The sequence below is a fragment of the Lepeophtheirus salmonis genome, chromosome 14, assembly GCF_016086655.4.
Source record: "Lepeophtheirus salmonis chromosome 14, UVic_Lsal_1.4, whole genome shotgun sequence".
NCBI lineage: Eukaryota > Metazoa > Arthropoda > Copepoda > Siphonostomatoida > Caligidae > Lepeophtheirus > Lepeophtheirus salmonis.
This window is the reverse complement of record NC_052144.2, coordinates 11763762-11786106: the sequence shown is the minus strand read 5'-3', so window position 1 is coordinate 11786106 and position 22345 is coordinate 11763762. Positions and strand designations below refer to the sequence as shown.

Genomic DNA, 22345 nt, shown 5'->3' with positions numbered 1-22345 from the left:
CAGATGAATATATAATTTTCCCAAAGGTATGGTGAGCCTGCACATACCTCAAAAAAGGTACAGGAATGTTTGCCCAAAAACATTCCATTTTGGCTGCAACCTAGATTTGTTATTTTAAAAGAACAATTGAAGAAAAAATAATTTATCATGCATCCTAAAGGTAGAAGCCCATAGGACTAGGTCAGTCTTTAGTATGATTCTCACTTCCTTTTATTGGTTGAGCACTTGAAATATTTAGGGTAAAATTTTATTAAGTTTTTTTTTGCTTAATAAGGTATATGAATAATTACTGGCGGAATCGGTAATATTGAGCAAATTTAGATATTTCAAAAATGATGAATATTTTTTTTATTAAACACATTTTGTAGAAACTGTATTGAAGATACATTCATAATTAATTTATCTTTTGAGTGTTGTATGTTTTTTATCAATTGTTATTACTTTCAATTTTCATTTATACAGATAAAAAATACGACTACTATACAGAAAGTGAACTGCATTTAGCTATGCCTGAATGAAAATCCCACATCGCATTTATTTCTCTACATAATTGGTAACATGAGTTGTAAGATCACGTACAATGTTTCTCTCGCCATAAAAATGTCTAAATAAGGATGTTAATCCTGGATTTTTTAAGAAAAAGAAATCCAGTATATTCCATCGGCTCCACTTTATCAAAAAATATTTTAAAATGTAAATAATGACCCTTTTGTAAATATTTGTTGTGGTTTTTTGTTTGTTTATGTAAAGATTGTTTACTAAGTTTTTTTTAAAGATTAATTTAAGAATATTTGTTGAAATTTTATCGCAATGCAATATTTATAAATTATAATGTATATTTGTCTTTATGCTATGCAATTGTTCCAAATTTATTATGAGTGTATGTTCAGTGTACTACATCAACCAAATAACTTTTAAGTTAGAAGAAAGTTAATAGCAATGCAAGTAAATATTTAAATAAAACAAATCCCTGTCTCAAAAGGAAGAGATGTTAGAGCAATACAATACCTATTATAATGTGTAATATGTTATCAATGGGAAGAACAACCCTATTATAATGTGCCATGGTAGAAGTTCTCACTTATCTATAGAAAAATTATAATCTCTATATTTAATTATAGCAATCAATTATTTGATAAAAATAAACGAATCAGAATATGGGAATTTTCATCATTTTATAAAAACTTACTGTATGATTTACTTTTGGCATGATTTTTTTTAATGCCCAAATAAATTAATACTGGGTTTGAAAAATTCAATTAAAAGAAAATATTTGACTTTGGATATAAATTTGCTTAATTTTTCTAATTACTACTTCAAGTTTTATATGATTTGAGTAAAGGTGTATAACATAAATGACAACATATAAGCGGATTATAGACTTTCAGTTCAATTTTCTTAGCCATTTTCTTATGCAATATTTTACTTATGATAATAAATGTTTAAGGAATTCTATATTTTGGTTTAAAATCAGTATTTTACACCTAATTTTGTCATTACAAAAATAGTAATATGTGTGAACTCAATATTAATTTAAAATAAGAGTAAAAACTAACTATTTTAATAAGCACAAAAAAATGAATTGATTAAGATCAACAGTACAATATGACAGATAAATACCCAGTCCTTCATATATTAATATCTACATACACGGCTGTTATTGCAATCAAGAGATCCACTCCTCCTATGAGCTTGTTATACTTAGAAACTCTATCAGGTATTGTAGGGGTCTGGCACTTCTTTTCAACTCTATTCAACTATATTACTTTCAAATATATAATATCTGTGAAACGATAGCTGGTTAAATAATCCGGCCTAATATTCTTACACAAAAGATTTTAGATAATATTCTTATTTTGTGAAGTATTATAATAACTAGAATATGTTCCCTCATTTTTATTTTTTGGTACTTACGTCATATTATTTGACATTGAGTTGGTTTAAAATTGTTATATTAAATGTGTTAGAAAACATTGAAAAGAATAAAATTGATTCTGAGCAACATCAACGATTACAAATACATTTCCTTATCAGATTTAATATGTACTTGTTTACCTTAAACTTTAAGAGATACTCACTTTTTCCTGGGGAGCATAATTTGGAAGTAAACAACAGTCTCCACTCGATCTAGACTCTTGAGTAATGCAACCCCTCACTAAATATGTAATAAAAAATATATATTATTCTTCACGATAGATGACAGAAATTAATTAATAACTGTTGCATCTAGATAAGAGAAATCAGACTTATAAGTACAGGGGTCATAAGCAAATTATTTCTTGTTATTAATAAGGAAACTGTTTTGTTCATATACACATAACTTTATTTATTGATTTGAAAAAAGTATCTAAACTAAAACTAAAGGCAAATCACAGAGGCTGTATCTTATACTACATTATCTCCATTAGAGGCAATGACAAGCTCAATACGATGCCTAAAGCTGGTACATGATTTGACTATTTTGTCCTCATAGTTTTTGGCCTAGACCTTGGAAATAATCGACATCTTATTGTGGGATGCAATTGTGATTACCTAAACGACACCCCACAAAAGTAATTCGGCAACATGGTCAATGAGATGTTCAGAAGAGCCTGCAGCCGGTTCAGAGGCCGTATTGAGGCTGTTATTGATGCCAACGATGATTTTATCGAATGAATGGCTACTCTAATCTATATACTCGTCATAGTTTTGATTTTCAATAAAAAAATTTAAAAAATGTCTATTTTGTGTGGTTTTTGTAGAAAAATATTTTGGCGACAATTTGATCCCCGCTCCCTTTATATGCGTCCAGTAAATCAGATACAGGACGTATTTTCCCCTCAATTTCGCTCATTGCATTTCGAGCGAGTGGTGTCGAAAGGAGTTATCAAAATGCAGTGTTTGTTGTATGTATCACAGTACCATGATGTTTTTCCCACGAGTCGTTTAGCTTTGGCTGCACTAAATGAATTCAAATGTAAAAGGTTGACCGAGAAGATTGATGGGGAGGGAGGAGAGAAAAAATTAAGAAACTTTGAGGAGCTCTTTTTGTTTGCTATTGTCGTTTGATTCTTTTTGATTTTCTAATCATCGCCATATGTTTTTTCTTGTTTTCTATAAAAATCTATAAGGAAAATGAAAATTTGGAATACAATATTCTACACGTACTATGACGCTCATAGAAAAACTTGTTTTATACATTGAGGAATGTAATTCAAGTCTGGAAAGGATATTGACATTGAATAAAAAGTACGCCCATTCTTGTTGTTAATTGTAAATCAAAGACACACATCAACTACATATCGGGTGCAACGTTGAAATCTGAAGAATTGGTTCTGGGCAAATTGAGAGGTCATCGTAATTTTTTTATGTCACACATAAAAAAAGGTAAACAAATTATAAACTACATTCCACTCTATAAAAATTTAATTTTTTAATCTATTACAGGGGTCACCAAACTTTTTTTTTTAATGAATATCTTTTGCTTTTTATAGAAATTGAAAATATTTCAAATTTTCGGGTCGTCTTCAAGTATACAGTGGATAAATGGATCACAGCCATCATAACTTCTTCCAGAATAAGAACAAAAGTAATAATTAACATATTTTCATTGTTACTTCATGTCTCTGTTTAGAGAATTACACTATTATAATTTAAAAGCTTTAATTAATAACAAAATATGCGTTTGCAAATTTTTACATACGATATTCTATATGCTCTTTAGTGAGGAAAAAAATGGACTTGAACTTGAAATCTCCTTCATCCTGCTCCAGTCTCCCACAATTGATTCTAAACAGTGAAAATAGTTCTATAATATTTTTGTAAAATCCTGATTTAAAACTTAAAGTCTCTCTCGCTCTTTTAATTGCCGGGGTTGACTCTAGATTATAAGAAGGCACAACGCTAGTATTGATTTGTCGTGTAAGTTCAATTAACATATTAGTGATCCGGCAGCATGTAAATTTTACCAATCCTTCTCCAGCTAATCCATCCAACACATGCTAATCTCTTAATAGGTCATTGATGATTGTCTTCTTCTTTATAGCTACCCTTTCTGCAGATCCCACGTTCTTACTACCCCATCTGTGACTCCAGAGTCCTTCCATTCTGACGCAAATAGGATAGCTGTCATCTCCCCTCCCAAATACAAGTTTATTCCAAAATACCTAATGTCATCATCATCTCTGTTAAACCAGCTGTATATCATTGAATGTGGATAAATTTAATATGTCACAACACAAAAATATTTAGGGAGTTGGCGTCTAAAATTTTATTAAAATTACGCCTGAAAGAGAAGGGTTCTTGTTTGGACCAATGGAAAAGGGTAATAGATCATACTTGGGGATGGAACCTTAAATGTTTGATAAAAAAGTTTTTGTTGATTTGCAAGAGGTAAAAAATTATGAGAAGTATGGGTAGCTTAAAATATCATTTAATTATACATTGAATGGTAGTAAAATCAGGACGTCGAACTGTGGAGCCTTTTGAGAAATAAACTTTTAAATAACACTTATAGATACCATTAAGATTGGTGATAAGGAACCAATTGTATTTTTTAATAATCCTAATCAAGAAAGTGTTAACACCTCAATTTATGTCAGTGCTACTTGTCATGTTTTTTGTTTTTTTTATTTGTTTGTTAAATTTTACATTGTAGCTGGACATTGGATGAAACATATATTTAAAAAAATTAAACCAAAAATAATAATGTTTAAACCTCTGAATAATATGCAATTTAAATGGAGTAAGGTACATACGTGTGATATGGTACAGGAGGAGGAGCCTAAGAAGCAGGAACAGCTTCGTACTGAACAGCCAGAGAGACGTTACTCAAAGGTTACAGATTCCTTTCAAGACCATTGACAATTGTTTTAAGAAAAGGAAAGGACGGACAAACAAATCAGAAGGGTCGAGGAAGGAAGAAAGAAAATAGTAAAGTTCCCAAACTGGTGATTTCAAAATCTTTGACCAAAGAGAGGCAATCCACAAGGAAACTTGTAGCAAGATTGACTTTAAGGCCTACTCAATATCCCAGTCATCTACCAACAACTGCTTGAGGCACTCTTTGAATGCATTGCCATACAAACTTCGTCTGTGCAACAAACATTCAGACAACAATAAGAAGGCCCGGCTTCAATTATGTCGTGAGCGGAACCAGTAGACTGCAAATGACTGGAAATGTATTCTCTTCAGTCATGAAAGTTCATTTGAGCCAAATACTCAAATAAATCGGTTTTGGCAAGAGATAAGGGAGATGTTGAATCCAATCAAACTGTGAATTTTCCTCTGAAAATTCAGGTTTGGGCCGTTATCAGCCATCAAGCAGTGTCAGATATTCACCTGATTCCACGAAACCAAACTGTGACGGCCTTTAACCACTTGACAGCCTCGGCCCTAGTCTCGAAAGAGTGCTCTTTCACCATTTCGGATATTGAATTTCAACTATTATCCTGTGGTGTTTTCTGAGCCCTTTTATACTGATGTATGATGCAATCATCAAAAATTATTGAATCAGAAAAATTCAATATTGCCAAAGGATTGTAACAGCCAAATTTAATTTTATTCCGACCAAAAATATTTTTTTTATTATCAACGGATATTTTTAATACCACCATCAATTGTTGGGCATACCGTATATGATGTAATCATTAAAATTGGTCAACTATTTTTCTTATATATAATTATTAAGAAGACGTTCACTAACGGAGGGTTAACAAAACCAACTAACGTTTGATTTTCTTTAATGTATCACTTATTACTTAATTGTTTTACAATAGATTAACGTTCCTGAGTTTAAGTCACAGTATTAAAACAAGGTAATTTATTAGTTGTTAATATTACTAGTGTTTAGAAATGTTACATAGTATAGTCATTAACTTATAAGTTATTTTAACCTTATTTTTACAATGGAAAATAATATACATTCAAACCTGTAGCAGTCAGGCAATAGAAACTGAAAAAGCAACAGCATAGTGAAACATTTCTGTGTAACAACCCAGGTTTTTTATTTTCTTAAAATTCAAAAATAATCTTGCAGTGACATGCAAAAACTTTTATTTCATAATGTTGCTTAGTTGCAATACTTTCGAAAATCGCCAATATTATCAAAGAATATCAAAAAACAATGACTTCTAAGAATTATCTTGTTAATATGGGCTAAGGGATAAATATTAATGCATTTCAGCATCGGAAATATCGAAGTTTACCTGTTTCACTATTGTTTCAATCATTTCAGTTCGAATAATCTTTGTATAATTATGTCTGGGAAGTTGTTTGTAAATTACTTATTACTAGTATAATAATAAAAAAGTTTTTGTAAAAATAAAATTTCAACACTGGTAGCAACGCCTTTTTAAGCTATATTTGCGTAAAGCAAGAAGCAACATGACAACGTAAAAAAAAATACCTGTAATATTATTCAAAAACTAAATTTGAATGCCATTAAATTGACCGAAATTTTCTGCCACACTCTGTAGTTTTAAATTAATAAACTTATCGCATGGAATGGGTCAATTATTAGTCAACCAGGAACAAAGTATTATTTTCTAAGTTGAGGAAAATCTTTCTTTCTCGTTGATCTAAAAAAAAATATATATATAAGAATTTTGAAGAAACTGCACTTCCGTAGTAATATTATAATAGCCCACTTGTACTCAAACGCACATGGGAGACCTTGTTCTATACCTTCATACATAAAGATAATTGATTCAAGTTTTAAAAGGATAGTGACATTAAATAATGAGTACGGCCATTCCTGTTTATAATTGTTTTTCAACTTTGTAAATCAAGGGTGCAATTTTGACATCTTTACACTAGATTATTATCCAACTCAGAAATTCTAGTGACTTTTTTTAGAGAGGGTCAAAAAATAAAGTTAGACACGTTGAAGATTTCAATGCACTCTCCAGAAATTTCATTTATTTATCATTTTTCACATAACAAGAAAATGGGTTCTGAAAGTCACCCTCGAGGAAAGATCCAATCACTTCATGATGCAGGAAATAAAATCTGGGTACAGTTAAATTCCTGGATGATTATGTGGCCCTGCTACAAGACAGCTCTCTGGCTTACGCTGTCAATTCTGTTCAAATATAGTTGAACAATAATATACATTTCTTTACAAAAGAAATATGCACACCATATTCATCTGACACCAACACTTTAGAGCGTCATCTGGTCGTGTGATATAGGCATGTCCCCTTATAATCGAAAACATCATGGCTATAAAGGCCATTGTAAACGAGCACGACACCAATTTGTCTAAAGCATAAATTTAAAATACGTATCAAGCATTCAAGAGGCGCCTTGAGGCGATGGTTTATATATATTTTCAATTTTTTTACTATTGGCTAGAAAACAATATATTATTAAAGATTAAAAGTAGTAATTGTTCATATTTCAATATTGTATCCGGTATATAGGAGTCGTAGAATATTAAATAGATATTCATATCTTTAAATAGTTTTTGAAAAATGTCCAATTTTTTAAACTGGACATTTTTAAAAAAATTATAAAAGAAAAAATCAAAAATATATAATAAATATTTTAGGAAATTATGACGTTTTTAAATAAACAAACATTTTTTTTTCAATAATTTTCAATTAATGTTTATTATAAAATAAAATGAAACAACACAAGATAGAAGCACCATACTATTTTTTCTTAAAAATATATTGACTTGGATTTATTTCAATCTTAAAATATCAAATTGTTTAATTTACCGTAGTATCATAACTGTACTGTTTGTCCAATTAACTAGGACTCAATATGAATGAAGTTAGTATGCCTTTTTAGACTTTTCTTGAAGTATTATTGAGGCCAATAGAGATTTACCAAATCACAAAGAAGTCACAAAAATATTATTGTTTAATATATTTGGTATTCTGTTATACACTATTCAATTAACCTCCACATAGCCCAGACATCAACCCATTGGTGACCTAAGTTTGGATTCATAATCTGCTGAATAATCTACAGTAATATTGAAAACCTGAAATACCTTAACTCTCTGTCGACAAATGTTTGAAAAAATTAACTAGGACTCAATATGAATGAAGTTAGTATGCCTTTTGAGACTTTTTTTTTAAAGTATTATTGAGGCCAATAGAGATTTACCAAATCACAAAGAAGTCACAAAAATATTATTGTTTAATATATTTGGCATTCTGTTATACACTGCCAAATTTTTTTTTTTGTAAAAAAATACTTTTTGTCATTGTCATAAATTTTTATTATTTTAAAACGATGTAAATCATTATGATAGAAATAGATATATGAAATATTTTTTATTTTTTGTCTTTAGAAATCCAGATGTTATGGGCAGACTTAATTTCATATGTAATGTTTCTTTCTGGCATGTATAAGAAATTGGAAGTTAATTTCTTAAGCATGGTTATCATTCGATCCTATTGGCGCAAGCCATTCCTTTTAAACATAGATTAATTGGAAAGAAGTTTGTTTTTTTAACTAGACAATAACCTCTAAGCTCTGCATCAAAACCTTCTCGGAAGAGAAAGAAGCCTCTCACATTTTATCTATCATACAATGATTACCTTGATCTCCTGATTTTAATTCAAAAGCGACTGTTACTTACTTTGCTTACTTACAGGACCTCAATCGAAAAATATTATTTCTATAAATTAGTCACTTCCTGGCTCAACTTTGACAGTGGAGTGTGAAAATATAAGCTTCATGACTACAGATTTATAAATTAATATTTATTTTCTATATATATATAAAGATATCTTTAAAAAAAAAATTGGATCTTGTTTTTTAGTGAAAGAAAATGTTGAAAAAAAAAGTTTATTTTGCTTGCAATAGCAATTGAAAATAATAAACAAAAATAATTAAAACAAAATGTAGTCGTTTATGTATACGTCATCAAAATTTTCACAAACTTAATAAACTAATAACATATTATCATTGTTACATAATGTTTCTGCTTAGAAAAGTACACTATTATAATTTAATAAAAGGTTATAATCAATAACAAATAAATATTATTTAAGCCTCTAAATAATAGGGATTTAAAACGAGTAAGGTACATAAGTGGGATATGGTGCTGGGGCTGGAGTGAGACCTGGAGCTAAAGAAGCGGGAGCAGCTTCGTACTGAACATCAGCAACGAATCCACTGTCTCCTTCAACGGTGTATGTAACAGTCTTGATACGACCATCGGGAAGAGCCACCTTGTAGGATCCAGAAACGGCACCATTATCAGCTTGTTCATCAGCAGATATATCTACACCAGATTCAGCGTCTAATACGGAGTAAGCGTAGGCATAGTTTGCTGGTGGAGCTGGAGGAGGAGTTGGTGGTGAAGGGGGTCCATAGGGGCTATATGCAGGTGCTGGTGGTGGGGGAGGAGGAGGTGGTGGTGGAGGGGGTGGGTATGGGCCATAGACTGGAGCAGGTGCTGGTAGAGGAGGGGGTGCTGGAGCAGGTGCTGGAGGAGGGATTGGATTATAGTAGAATTGTGGTGCAGCATTGGCTAACGCAAAGCAGAGTGCAATGCAGGATAATAATGATTTTGTATGCATGTTTAGTTCTTCTGATTTAAAACTGCTTGATTATTTATTTGCTACCTCATGTTTTATAGGATCTTGTATGGAGGCGTAGATGATAAATGGGCTGGCATTTTTTATTTAATTTTTCTTGACGAATGAGTGCTCTCGATATCATTAACTTTCATCCTACTTTGATATATTAAAGTGGTTTGGTACTATAGTTGTATGAGCAATTGTAAAAAAATTAATGATAAAAATGAAAACGATTTTCATTTTATGTTGATCGCGTATTAGAATAAGCTCATTTAATCTTATAAAATATAAAAATTATACTTTAATTACTTAGAAAAATATATAGTGTGATAATTTTGTGATAACTTAAACTATATTTTTACAACTTAACCTACAATTGTTTTCAAAAAAAAGAAAAAAACACAAATCTTTTTATTTAAACATTTATTTAGGAAGCAAATAATTTACCAAATAAGAATTACTTAAGATTTTGTAATGAAAATGCATTTACACAATTATAAATAAACATTATAGTCAAAAAAAAATCACAAGATTATATTTAACAAATATAAGTTCATAACCTTAATCAAATAACATTTCCATCGAAAATCAAAAAAATACAAACATATAACAATAGTAGCAAACTTGCTATTTAAATAACAAGAAACATGTTTATTTATTGTCTTTCTAAAAAGTTTGAGTAGTTTCTGCAAGGACCGAAAATATCTTGATGCGTTTGATGAATGATATCTGAGGTTGAGTCCGAAACACCATTAATCGTCCTCAGGATCTGCAATTTGAACGCAATATTTCTTGTTATTACATAAATTAATATACCACAAATATCCTCTGCAACCACAGGTTCTCCTATAGTTATATTCTTGTGTAAGTAGCTCTTAACATTTAATAAAGCATTCATTATCGACTTAACTTGTAAGAAATTTTTCTTTATTTTTTGATAAAACACCGAATAGAATTATCGCTGCAATTTATAATAAAACATTATATTCTTCTAGACCCTTCAGGCTTAAACTAATTAATGATCATAGAATATGTAATTGTGGAACTACCAAAAAAGTGTGTTTATTATTGAAACAAAGAGGAAAACTAAGAACAGCCAATTTTTTTGCGTATTCATACCGATCTTAAATAAGAATGTGCAAACACTACATAGGAATTTGCCAATTTTTATCAAATTCAAGTTTTAGTCTGAGAAAATTGATCCTTAATAATAAAGAAAGGGCCATAGAAAAAAGGTAAGGACAAAGTGATCACCCTAATAAATAAAAATTTGATATTTTTCAAATATGACAATTTTTATCAAACTAAAGCTATATTAGTGATCAACTTTATTTTTGTAAAAATAGTAAAATAAGGAAAACAAAATTGATAAAGATATTCAGAAACTATTTAGTTCATAACTAATACAATTATTAAGAACTTTTTTTGTTTGTTTTGGTTACAACTTCTCGGAAAAAATACAGCGGAACAAGTCAGTTGATGGTTTGTATTCCATGATTTCCTTCAATAGATTATTGCTGATTTATTTTTTTCTCAAGATTCTAACCTAAGCTAATTATCTGATGGAATCTTTTCAAATTTTACGCCCTTCAAATCATTATATATGGATATTATCGACTTCCAATGCTATACTATAAATGATTATCTCGTTTTATACGCCATACTATACCACGTGAGTTATTTTTTTTTAGTTATTAGGATAATGTTATTGGATTACTACTCGGTCCAAAGTAAAAAAATTCCAAAAGTTTTAATACAAATAACATAAAATTGGACTTCAATCCAAAAATACAATATATGCTAAAATATAAATTGAAATGTTTTGCACAAATATTAAAAGTAATACCCTAATCAGGCCATTAATTTGAGTTTAATAATTGTTTGTCAGTAATCGAACCTATACATAGAAATTGGTATTGGATCTTTAAGAGCTCACTGTCGTTCGAAGGAACAATAAGAAACTATTAGATTCATCGAAAAACAAAAAGAAAAATACCACTAATTTAAGCATACTTAGAGGTTTCAAATGCCATAAAAAAAACAGTCTGACACCAAGACGTATCATGAATTTTTCTGTGGAACAGTTTCAATTTTGACCTTACACTTTTTTTTGAAATATATTATGTTAAACAAAGCTTTGTAATATTTGATACAACATATTTTTTTTGAAAATTATTCAGTTATATTCACTTTTAAAATAATCATTTTCTCCGTTAATCTCTAGAAGATAAAATGTTTATAAAAAGTAGTGTAAATATTTTTTGCATGTGGGCAGTAATTTTTTTTTATCTAAGGATACTAAAACTAGTCAAGGACGGTATTATTGCTGAAGTAGAGTAGCGTTAGCATAATAATTATTAAATATTCAACCTTTTGTTTAATTCTATCCATAAATAAGTGTAATACAGTCTAATTTTTACTCCCTAGCTAATAGGGTTCGTTTACAAATCAAAAAAGTATTAACAAAATATACTTTATGATAGAAGTAAGCGTTTTAGGTCAGATAAACTCAATGTTTTAGAATATTTTTTTACAAATATTTAATCTCTGCAACACCATTTAACCAATCAAAGGAACATTTTAAAAATTGAGCAAAAAAAAAATTATTAATTTATTTACATATAAGCCTGAATATCATAAAGTTGAGAAACTGACAACATTTCATGATTTGCACTTAATGTCTCGGTTTAGAAAACTACAGAATTATAATTTGATAAATGAATATTAAGTAAAATAACAATGTATTAATTAAACCTCTAAAGAATGTGGATTTAAAAAGAGAAAATTGAATTGCCGTAACTCATACTCAGAAGAAGTTAATCCCTTGAATTCAATGTTATACGTTCGCAACCAGATGATTCCCAAAGAAAAAAATATATTTTATGTACCTATATGGACGATTAAAAGCTTGTCCGTTATACATTTGGACCCAAAATGTTCGTGTTCAAATAATTTAAAAATCTATATTAATAATGTTGTTCATAATTTATGTTTGTTTATTTGAATCGAATGTTAAAGGACCTAGTTTATTCCAGAATAATAATTAAAAAACCAAAGATTTTTTTTTTTGGTACCCTCGTGAGATGGATATAAATGACAGGTTATGTTTGTCAAAATTACTACTAAACAGGTATTGTGTATTGTAATAATCTAATGGTTACGCTTGCTCAGAAGAAAACACAACATGCCAATAATCAGTAATAGTAAATGTTGTGTCTTGACGAAGTTTGCCGAGGTACCAATTATTTAATAAACGGAGGGATCCATAACTAACGGGAGAAACGAGGAGAAGGAAAGGCGTCGAGGAATAAGACAAGGCTTGCTTTTAGAAACATCTATATTCTTATTAATACAAAACCCTGCTCTGGTATATACATAGAATACATAATAGACACATTGGAGGGGGAGGGGATAAGAAACATTTGGACACAAAATGCTGGTGATCAAATAATTTCAAAATTCAAATAAATAACTTTATTCATAACTTATGCTTGTTTATTTGAATGGAATGTAAAAGTACCCAATTTATTCCATCAGAGTAACTAAAAAACCAAAAACTCATATACATTTATTAGTAAAACATAGAAAATAACTATAACCGAAATTAAAATTTTGGTGTATTTCTCATGAAAATTAAAAAGTTTAAGTTTGTCAAAATGACTCCTGAACGGGTATTGTGTACGCCAATACTCCCACAGTTACACCTGTTCTGAAGACAACTAAACAAGCTGCAAAGATACCAATACCCTAACGAATTCATAGAGGTATATAATCCCAGAGAAAATATTGTAAAGAAAATCTTTGATTGAAAATGCCTAAAATTGGATATTTTTTTAAGATGGGGATTGATTATGTTGTAATAGAGAATTTCGTTTCTGGGTAAAGGAACCTTTAGTTTAGTATCCCGAATGAATTTAATAGGCTTATCGTTTTGTTTAAAATTCTGAAGATTGTAATTACGTCTTTAAAGTCATGTTTATGAGTAGGACCAGTGTTTTTATTTTACAAAGATAGTCGTCGTTATATCCTTACATCTATGAATTCATGTTGCTACATAATATATTTTGTTGTTTGATATAATATTATCGTGTACATCAATATAGGCCTGTAACCACAAGTATATCCTTGTATGGGCCAAGGCTGAGATTAGAGTTTTTCTCTATTAATCCTTTAATTTTTTTTTTTTTTTACAAAATTGGATTTTTTAAATAAAAGACAAACTATTCCACATTTACACTTAAAAAATAAATCTCTGATTCCTTGTCGAGTTCTTATGTTTTCCCACTGATAAATAATTTCTATAGAAGTAAGTTCCAAAGACTGGCTAGACTACTCCATGATTTTAATGGGCTTCTTTAATGCAAAATATTTGTTTTGTTTTGGCCCTATTTTTTGGATAATTGTCGTGCTAAAAGATCCATTACACTACCTCTTTTTCAGTGCCTAAGGAAGCTGCCTGTAAAACCAAGAATTCCGAGAAGATGGAAATCCTCCATTCTGTCTTTTATGTGGTGAAGTCATGATCAAAACATAATGTGGTCTTTTGGTTATAATCAATTCACCCCAATTTCGAAAAAAACTTTTTTTTCTTATATATAGTCATTGACTTAAAAAAAAAATCCACGATATAGAATGTTTTTTTCCTCTTGAATTGGCAAACTAACAAAATTGAAAACAATAAAAAACCAATGCTAAGTATATTATTTTATAGTAGATTATATGTATATATTATTTGGGAAATACTGCCATTGCATAGGGGGGGGGGATATGGTCACCTCATAGCCTGCCTCTATTACGGCACTGCAACAAAATCCTTATCTTTTTATAATAATACTAGTTGTAGTCCAGAGGAAATAGGGGTCGCCTTAAAATCAAATTTTACTTAAATAATATAAAAGATAAATTCCCCGAATTCGACTGTGTGAAATGCAACTCTAGGTTTTTTCATGAGCACGCTCAGATTTAATTACTCAGTACTACTATTTACCTATGATTAATTTCCTCAAGAATCAAAGATTAATAGAAGTTTGCGAAAATTAAATTAATAGTAGTAGTTCCTTGATTTTAACCCTTTCTCTCATATATTTTGAAATAGGTGGGAAAAAATGTATATCTCTTTCTTTTTATGTTTTAAGTATACTTGAAGAAACAAAAAATAACTTTTCATCAATGAAAAAAAAATTACGACATTACGAAGATCAGGTCAATAATTGCTTCAAAAATACAATTATTTTATTTTAATATTCTATAATATTCATAAATCTATTGATTTATTATGAAAGTTCAATTCTTCAAACAATGTTTTTATTATTATTCTTGAGAGAAATGATTTACTTACCATTTCCCAGACTATATTATGTAAAAATTATATAATCCAAAAGGAATGAAAAAATATTTAAACAGTTATACTCACGTATTTGTGGTTCTAAAATACATAAATATTTATCCCTAAGCACATATTAACACAATAATCCTTGTAGTTATTTTTGATACTAAAGTCTATTTTCTGAAGTGTTGCTCTTGGGCAACATTATGAGAAAAGGATGAAGGAAAATCCATAATTAAAAAATTGATCTTTTTATCATAAAGGAGGCCAAGCTTTCGAAAATGTACACTAGATATTGGAATACAAGATCAACTAGTTGTTTTTTTTTGATAGTTTAAAATACTCCTATAAAAGAACATTCCAAAAAATATTTTAAATCAAGCTTAATGTAAGAGGATAATCAATTTTGGCAAGTTGGTTAAAAGGCAATCTGTGAACTAATGCTGCACAGTTCCATAATTGTACTAGAGTTCTAACGCGTTTAACACGGCATTATACTTAACAGATATTGGAACTGGTACTTGAAATTCCTCAAAGTCATTGAAAATTGTTCAACCAACAAAAAAAGTTTTACTGATAAAAAAATGAAAAATTCTTGTTATTTGATCTTACTTCAAACATAAACTATGTGGACACTCATGTACATGCATGTAAATTGCTATTAACAAATTTTTTGTCCTATATTTATAGAAGAAAAAGTATGGAAAATTACCGAAAATTTGATAAAAGAACCATAACATGTACAATAATTTGAGGATCGTTATAATACTACTACCTACCAATGAAATGATTGTATTTCATGTATAAAATATGTAATTCAATAATAAATATATTTGGAAGTAATATAACTTGTTCAAAATCGCCAAATGGGTCCTTTTCAAAATTCTTTGATATACGTAGTTATATTTTTTCTAAAAAAGTGAAAAGCCAAAACAAAATATGACACAATGGAGCAAAGTTGATGTTCAACCGGTAATCTATATATAAAAATCCTTGATTAATTCCCTAAATACAAATTACACGGAAGTAATGCCTTAGCTTATATTTCTGTATTTATAATGAATCTATGTAACAACTCGTTTTTTTTTTTTTTTTAAAGGAACTCGTATATAAATGAATGTTATATAAAATACCATTTTGGGTTTTCTAATATTTGTATATATATATATATTTATTATATGATAACATCTAGCGATATAATAAACTTAATAAAGTTTAATTTTGTAAAAATTGCATTACTTTATTAATTTACGATAGGTTGATGTTCCTATTTTTAAGTCTCTAGATAAGAAAAACTTAAAATGTAATATCATATTTTAATCAAAATAATGTTAACTTAACTTAATATAAATAATTTCCCTAGAAACGGTTACCCTGTGTTGCTCTGGTTTGAGAAACAGAATTCATTTTTTTTTTACTTATTTTTCAAAAAAAAGTAACAAATAGAATTTATTTAAATTGTATAGAAAAAAACAGCCTACCAATCTGAGATCCAGATACGCTGGAGCATCAATTTTTTTTTTGAGGAAATACAAAATACTGGGCATCCCAAACAAAAAATATATTTTTGAATAATCTTGTGGGAAAAATAATCCTCCATAAATGATAACTGTTTCGATTTTGAATACATTTAGAAAAACATAATTGTTTTGTTTTTTTGAGACGCAAGTCATTTTTTGATTTATTATTCAACCTCCTATATAGTCTCCTTGAGCTTGAAAAACTATTTTGGTATTTTAGGTATGGCATAAGCCTTCCTTTAAATAACAACCCCAAAAATCAGCACCAACGTCTTAGCTTGACCAGGTTCAAAAGAGGCACCCATGCAAAGTTTTAGTCTCCGCGGTGCAACGGTGTTTGCACCCATAATAAATACATACATGCAGACACAATCTAACTGTTTTATATATGTGTATATAATGAAATTAGTCGTTAAATTGTTTTTTCTATCAATTTTTTTTAACGTTTTTATATTATAGTAAAATGCTATTACGAATACATGTAAAGTATGGAGTTTGCTAACAAAGTTTATTATTTAATAACAAAGAGTTTGATAATAACAAATATATATATTAGTGAACCCACTAAACAACAGGGATTTTAAAAGGAGTAAGGTACATATGTTGGATATGGTGCAGGAGCTGGAGCTTGAACTGGAGCAACAGAAACAGGAGCAGCTTCGTATTGAACATCAGCAACGAATCCACTGTCTCCGACTACGGTGTAGGTAACAGTCTTGATACGACCATCGGGAAGAGTCACCTTGTAGGATCCAGAAACGGCTCCATTATCAGATTGTTCATCTGCAGAGATATCTACACCAGATTCAGCGTCTAATACAGAGTAAGCATAGGCATAGTTTGCTGGTGGAGGAGGAGGTGGTGGTGAAGGGGGTCCATAGGGGCTATATGCAGGTGCTGGTGGCGGGGAGGAGGAGGTGGTGGTGGAGGGGATGGGTATGGTCCATAGACTGGGGCTGGTTCTGGTGAAGGAGGGGGTGCTGGAGCAGGTGCTGGAGGAGGTATTGGATTATAGTAGAATTGTGGTGCAGCATTAGCTAACGCAAAGCAGAGTGCAATGCAGGAGAATAATGATTTTGTATGCATGTTGAAGTCTTCTTTTTTAAAACTGCTTGATTATTCCATTGCTACCTCATGTTTTATATGATTTGAATTCATATGTAGAAAATGGGCAAGCGAAAGTTTTAATATGTTATTATAGTTATTTCATGCGTTAAAGTTATTCTTCTTTTTTATTATTTTTAAACAATGAGTGCTCTCAATATTTTTCTTTAGTGATACAAAATTGCATTTTTTAATTTATGCTTTATTTAACAAAATATCAAATAAAATAAATGTTTATTACTAAGTTTTCTTTCTTACGTTAAGTTTTAACTGACTATTCGTTTTTTATACTCAATTTGCAACTGCAATCTAGTAAATATACCAATTTAAATTTAAATCAAATTGTGTATTTTTCTCACAGTTTTTTAATAACTAATAATTCTACATACATCTTATTTGTATAGATCTATACTTTAGAAACAGTAATTAATCCAATGACTTTAAAAAATTATTAGTTGTAGAAATTATTCTTGACTTTTGAAGAGTTTAATTACAAAAATCTGCTGACAAGCAAACAAGTAAATAATGTTCACTTTTATATAGGGTTATTTAATAATAGGTTAATTTTAAGGAATGTGGGAGTCACATTGAGAAGACGCTAAACTCCTCAAAGTTCTTCTTTAATCAACTTTGAATCTTTTTGTATATACCTATCTGGCATTAGTAAATTCTTTTGTACCATAATCGACGTATATCCAAGGCTTCTCATTATTGATAAAGGATTCGTGATAGTTCATCGTCCGATATTAATGTTTATATGCCAAACCTAATAGACAAGTTAGTCAGGCACCAGCCTTCCTAAAGGATCGTCAAAACCTCTGTCAGTTTCATGGTGATTCCCACGTTAATGACATCTAATATTTTGTTTTCTCTTGACATTCATTTCAGTTATATTAGTATCGGAGTTATTCTATTTTTTAACAACAGTCGTTAATAAACTGATTTTGTCGATGATGGAGTAATAAAAGATAACATAATATTTAGTGTACTTAAAATAAAATAAACAAAATTTTACTTCACAATTTGCATCCGCATAATGAATAAGACGTTTTCTATTCTTGTTTGTGTAGAAATATGCTTCCTTTTATAAGTTAAGTTCATTATTTTAATAACTTTAACTGCAAATTATCAATTTACAATTTTAAATGCAATTTTGATATATCCATAACAAATGCTTTTTTAGTTGAAACCAATAAAATCATAGTTAATTTAATTTTTTTTAAAGATATTAATTAAATTATCAAAATTGCTTTATCTTTCATTTTATTAAGTTTATTCAAATAGCACTTAAATCGTGTAAAAAATATAAATTTAAAACAAAAGTCAACAAAAAATTACTAATTCAAAAAGTGAGTTTTAGTTTTTTGTAAATGGACAAAGATAAACATAGGAATTTTTTGAAGACACATTTACTTAATAATCATTTTTGAGTTATTTACTCCAAATCAATATTCAGTTTTAAATATTTTAAAAGAAAACATGCTTTTTTTCAGACATCCTATAGACAATTGTGGTTGCAACTAAACATACCTTATGAAACTGTTTTCAAGAATAAAAAATATCAAATTATACTTCAATTGTAAGACGTCCAGACACATCATATTATATTATAATGATGGTACAGAAAAACAAATATTATTTTTTAATCTGCGTTTACTTTTTCTAAATTAAATAAATTCAAAAATGGCAGTGGATTAATGGCAACGGGAAACAGGAAAAGGGACAAAGAGTAAAAAATGGAAATTTTTTAATCTAATGTAATAAACATTAACAATAAATAAATATAAAGAAAATTGAAAAAATGAGCAAATTCAATAGCCATTACAATGGAAGAAGTGCTAATCACTTAATTCTCCTATAATTATAATAGTATAATTAGACATACTAGACAAAACTCATTTATATTAAATCAGTTTCAAATAATTTGACATTTTACCTTAAATCAGAATTATTTATATAACAGTTTATTTCTGTACTATAATGACGAACATAATTAATACTTTTTTCTAAGATATAATTTTGTTTCAACGAGGATAAACGAAAAATAAATTGAAACCCAATCCTGTTGTTTGTTATTCATCTATGAAAAATATTAAATATCAGTGAAAGCTGAAGCTTTTCTTTTTTATACTAGTCAATTTTAATGTATTTTCTATAAAACTGGATTATTTTGGAGTGTTTTAAGCAATAAGGACTCAGGATTTATCTCAAAAAGGTTTTGATTATGCTTGGAAGCTAAATATCTTTCTCTAATTTCATTTTATAATAATATAAGTGTTTAAATAATAGAATGATTGCTCTGTCCTGCTTTTTCTAAAAGTTGTTCAGGCCCTGAGGCTTAGCCTTATCTTTGTTTTTTTCTTATTGCAAAGGGTAAAACACTGTTGTTTGAGACAATTAAATTATTTTAATTGATTTTTTAAATGAACTCGTATATATATCAATGTTATATAAAATCGCAATTTGGTTTTCCTAATATTTGTATATATATGTATTATATTGTAACATTTACCACTATATTTAACTTAACGAAGTTTAATTTCTTATAAATTCTTTACTTTATTAATTACGATAGGTTGATTTTGTTTGTTTAAGTCTCTAGATGAAAACAAAGTTAAAATTGAAAAAGTTTTAATCAAAATACGGTTAACATCACTTAATATAGATCCTGCAAACGTTTACTTGATGTTGCTTGGATTTGCGAAAAAAAAATCAATTTTTTTTTTCTAATTTTTCAAAAAAAACTAACAAATAGAAATTATTGAAATTGTATAAAAAAACACAAACTACCAGGATTTTTTTCGTACATCCATTTGAAATCCGAAGACGATAGAACATCAACTTTTTCTGAGGAAATATAAAATACTTGCAATCCCAAACAAAAAATATATTTTGAATATTGTGGTGAGAAAAATAATCCTCCATAAATGATAACTATTTTGATTTTGAATATATTTAGAAAAACGTAATTATTTTATAATTGTTTTTTTTTTTTTGAGACGCAAGTGATTTTTTTATTTATTGTTCATCCTCCTATCTAGTCTACCAAACTATTATGGTAAATTAGGTATGGAATAAACCTTCTTTTAAATGACACCCCCGAAAAACAACGGTGTGGGCGCCCATAATACATACACACACATATACACAATCTAACTGTTTTATATATTTATATATAATAAAGTAAGTAGTTAAATTTCTTTTTGTATAAAATTTTTTTTTACGTTTTTATATTATAATAAAATTTTTGTACATGATGTTTAAACGAATACATGTAAAGTATATACAGTTCTAACAATGTTTATTATTTAATAACAACGCGTTTGAGAATAACAAATATATATTAGTCAACCCACGAAACAATAGGGATTTAAAAGGAGTAAGGTACATATGTTGGATATGGTGCAGGAGCTTGAACTGGAGCTATAGAAACAGGAGCAGCTTCGTATCGAACATCAGCAACAAATCCACTGTCTCCTTCAACGGTGTATGTAACAGTTTTGATGCGACCATCGGGAAGTGCAACCTTGTAGGATCCAGAAACGGCACCATTATCAGCTTGTTCATCAGCAGATATATCTACACCAGATTCAGCGTCTAATACAGAGTAAGCATAGGCATAGTTTGCTGGTGGAGCTGGAGGAGGAGGTGGTGGTGAAGGGGGTCCATAGGAGCTATATGCAGGTGCTGGTGGTGGGGGAGGAGGAGGTGGTGGTTGAGGGGGTGGGTATGGTCCATATACTGGGGCAGGTGCTGGTAGAGGAGGGGGTGCTGGAGGGGGGATTGGATTATAGTAGAATTGTGGTGCAGCATTAGCTAACGCAAAGCAGAGTGCAATGCAGGAGAATAATGATTTTGTATGCATGTTAAGGACTTTTGATTTAAAACTGCTTGATTATTCAATTGCTACCTCATGTTTTATAGGATTTGAGTTTACGCGTATTCCTTTGCAGGCGCTACGAAATTAATCTTATTTTTCTTTTTGAAGAGTGGGTGCTCTCAATATATTTTTCCCTTTTAAAATATTTAACAGAATAAAAAAAATCTATAAATATAAAAAAATGATGATATTGAAATTTTTGAATAAGTCACATTTACAGAATACATTTCCGTTTATAATAGTTTGACTTGTTTCTTTTGAAATCACTCAATAAATATAAACATAAATTTATGATAAAAGGTATTACGCATGTTTTTATTTATTTGTGTAATAACAAAATACTACAGAATTAAGGAATATAATTCTTCACTCTATCACATTTAAAAAATATATAGTTCATATCACTCAAAAAGATACGTGTTCATGATTTCAAATTAAATAAAAATGTATGTACTTTGTAAATACTTATTAAAAATTTAACCCATACAACCTTTAAAATTATTAAATGAAAAATTTGAAAAATAAATTTAGAGATATACCTATAAAAATTTTCATCTTTATGGCAAATTCATATTGTGATTATATAGTATCAGGTGGTCCATGGAAATATGATCTCTTACAAATTCAATACTTAATTAAGATTGAGTAATTGAAATTAATTCATATACCGATATATTATATTATAAGTTAATACTTACTAAACAAAACAAATGTGAGCTCTAATATCTGATGTACAAGTATAGCAAATGACACTAAAATGTGATCAACGAATTCCATTAGTGCACAATCCCAATGTAAGTCTCCAAGTAGTTGACTGTAGCCATGAGTTTTGTCTACGCCGTTAACAAGCCCGAAATAATATAAAGAAAGAAGGGATCCATCGAAAAATGCAAAACTTGACCAGACGAGTTAAAGAAAACAGCTTAAGCCAATCCCCTTCAATTCAATAACCCATGCAAGGTACGTCGAAGTTTACAAAAGACTGTCCAAAGAGCTA

At 29.3% G+C, this 22345-nt stretch overlaps 2 protein-coding genes across 2 annotated transcripts; both read right to left on the bottom strand.

Moving 5' to 3' along the window:
* Positions 1 to 8825: 8825 nt before the first annotated feature.
* On the bottom strand, positions 8826 to 9557 carry LOC121129451 (uncharacterized). The gene has a single exon (XM_040725176.2). It carries the CDS (start codon positions 9516 to 9518, stop codon positions 9006 to 9008), a length of 513 nt encoding a protein of 170 aa, XP_040581110.1. The 5' UTR covers positions 9519 to 9557; the 3' UTR covers positions 8826 to 9005.
* A 7289-nt stretch (positions 9558 to 16846) lies between these two features.
* LOC121129453 (uncharacterized) lies at positions 16847 to 21333 on the bottom strand. The gene is made up of 2 exons (XM_040725179.2): positions 21177 to 21333; positions 16847 to 17264 (listed from the first exon to the last, which is right to left on the bottom strand). The coding sequence occupies exons 1-2, from the start codon at positions 21331 to 21333 to the stop codon at positions 16945 to 16947; spliced, it is 477 nt and encodes a 158-aa protein (XP_040581113.2). The 3' UTR covers positions 16847 to 16944.
* Positions 21334 to 22345: the final 1012 nt, after the last annotated feature.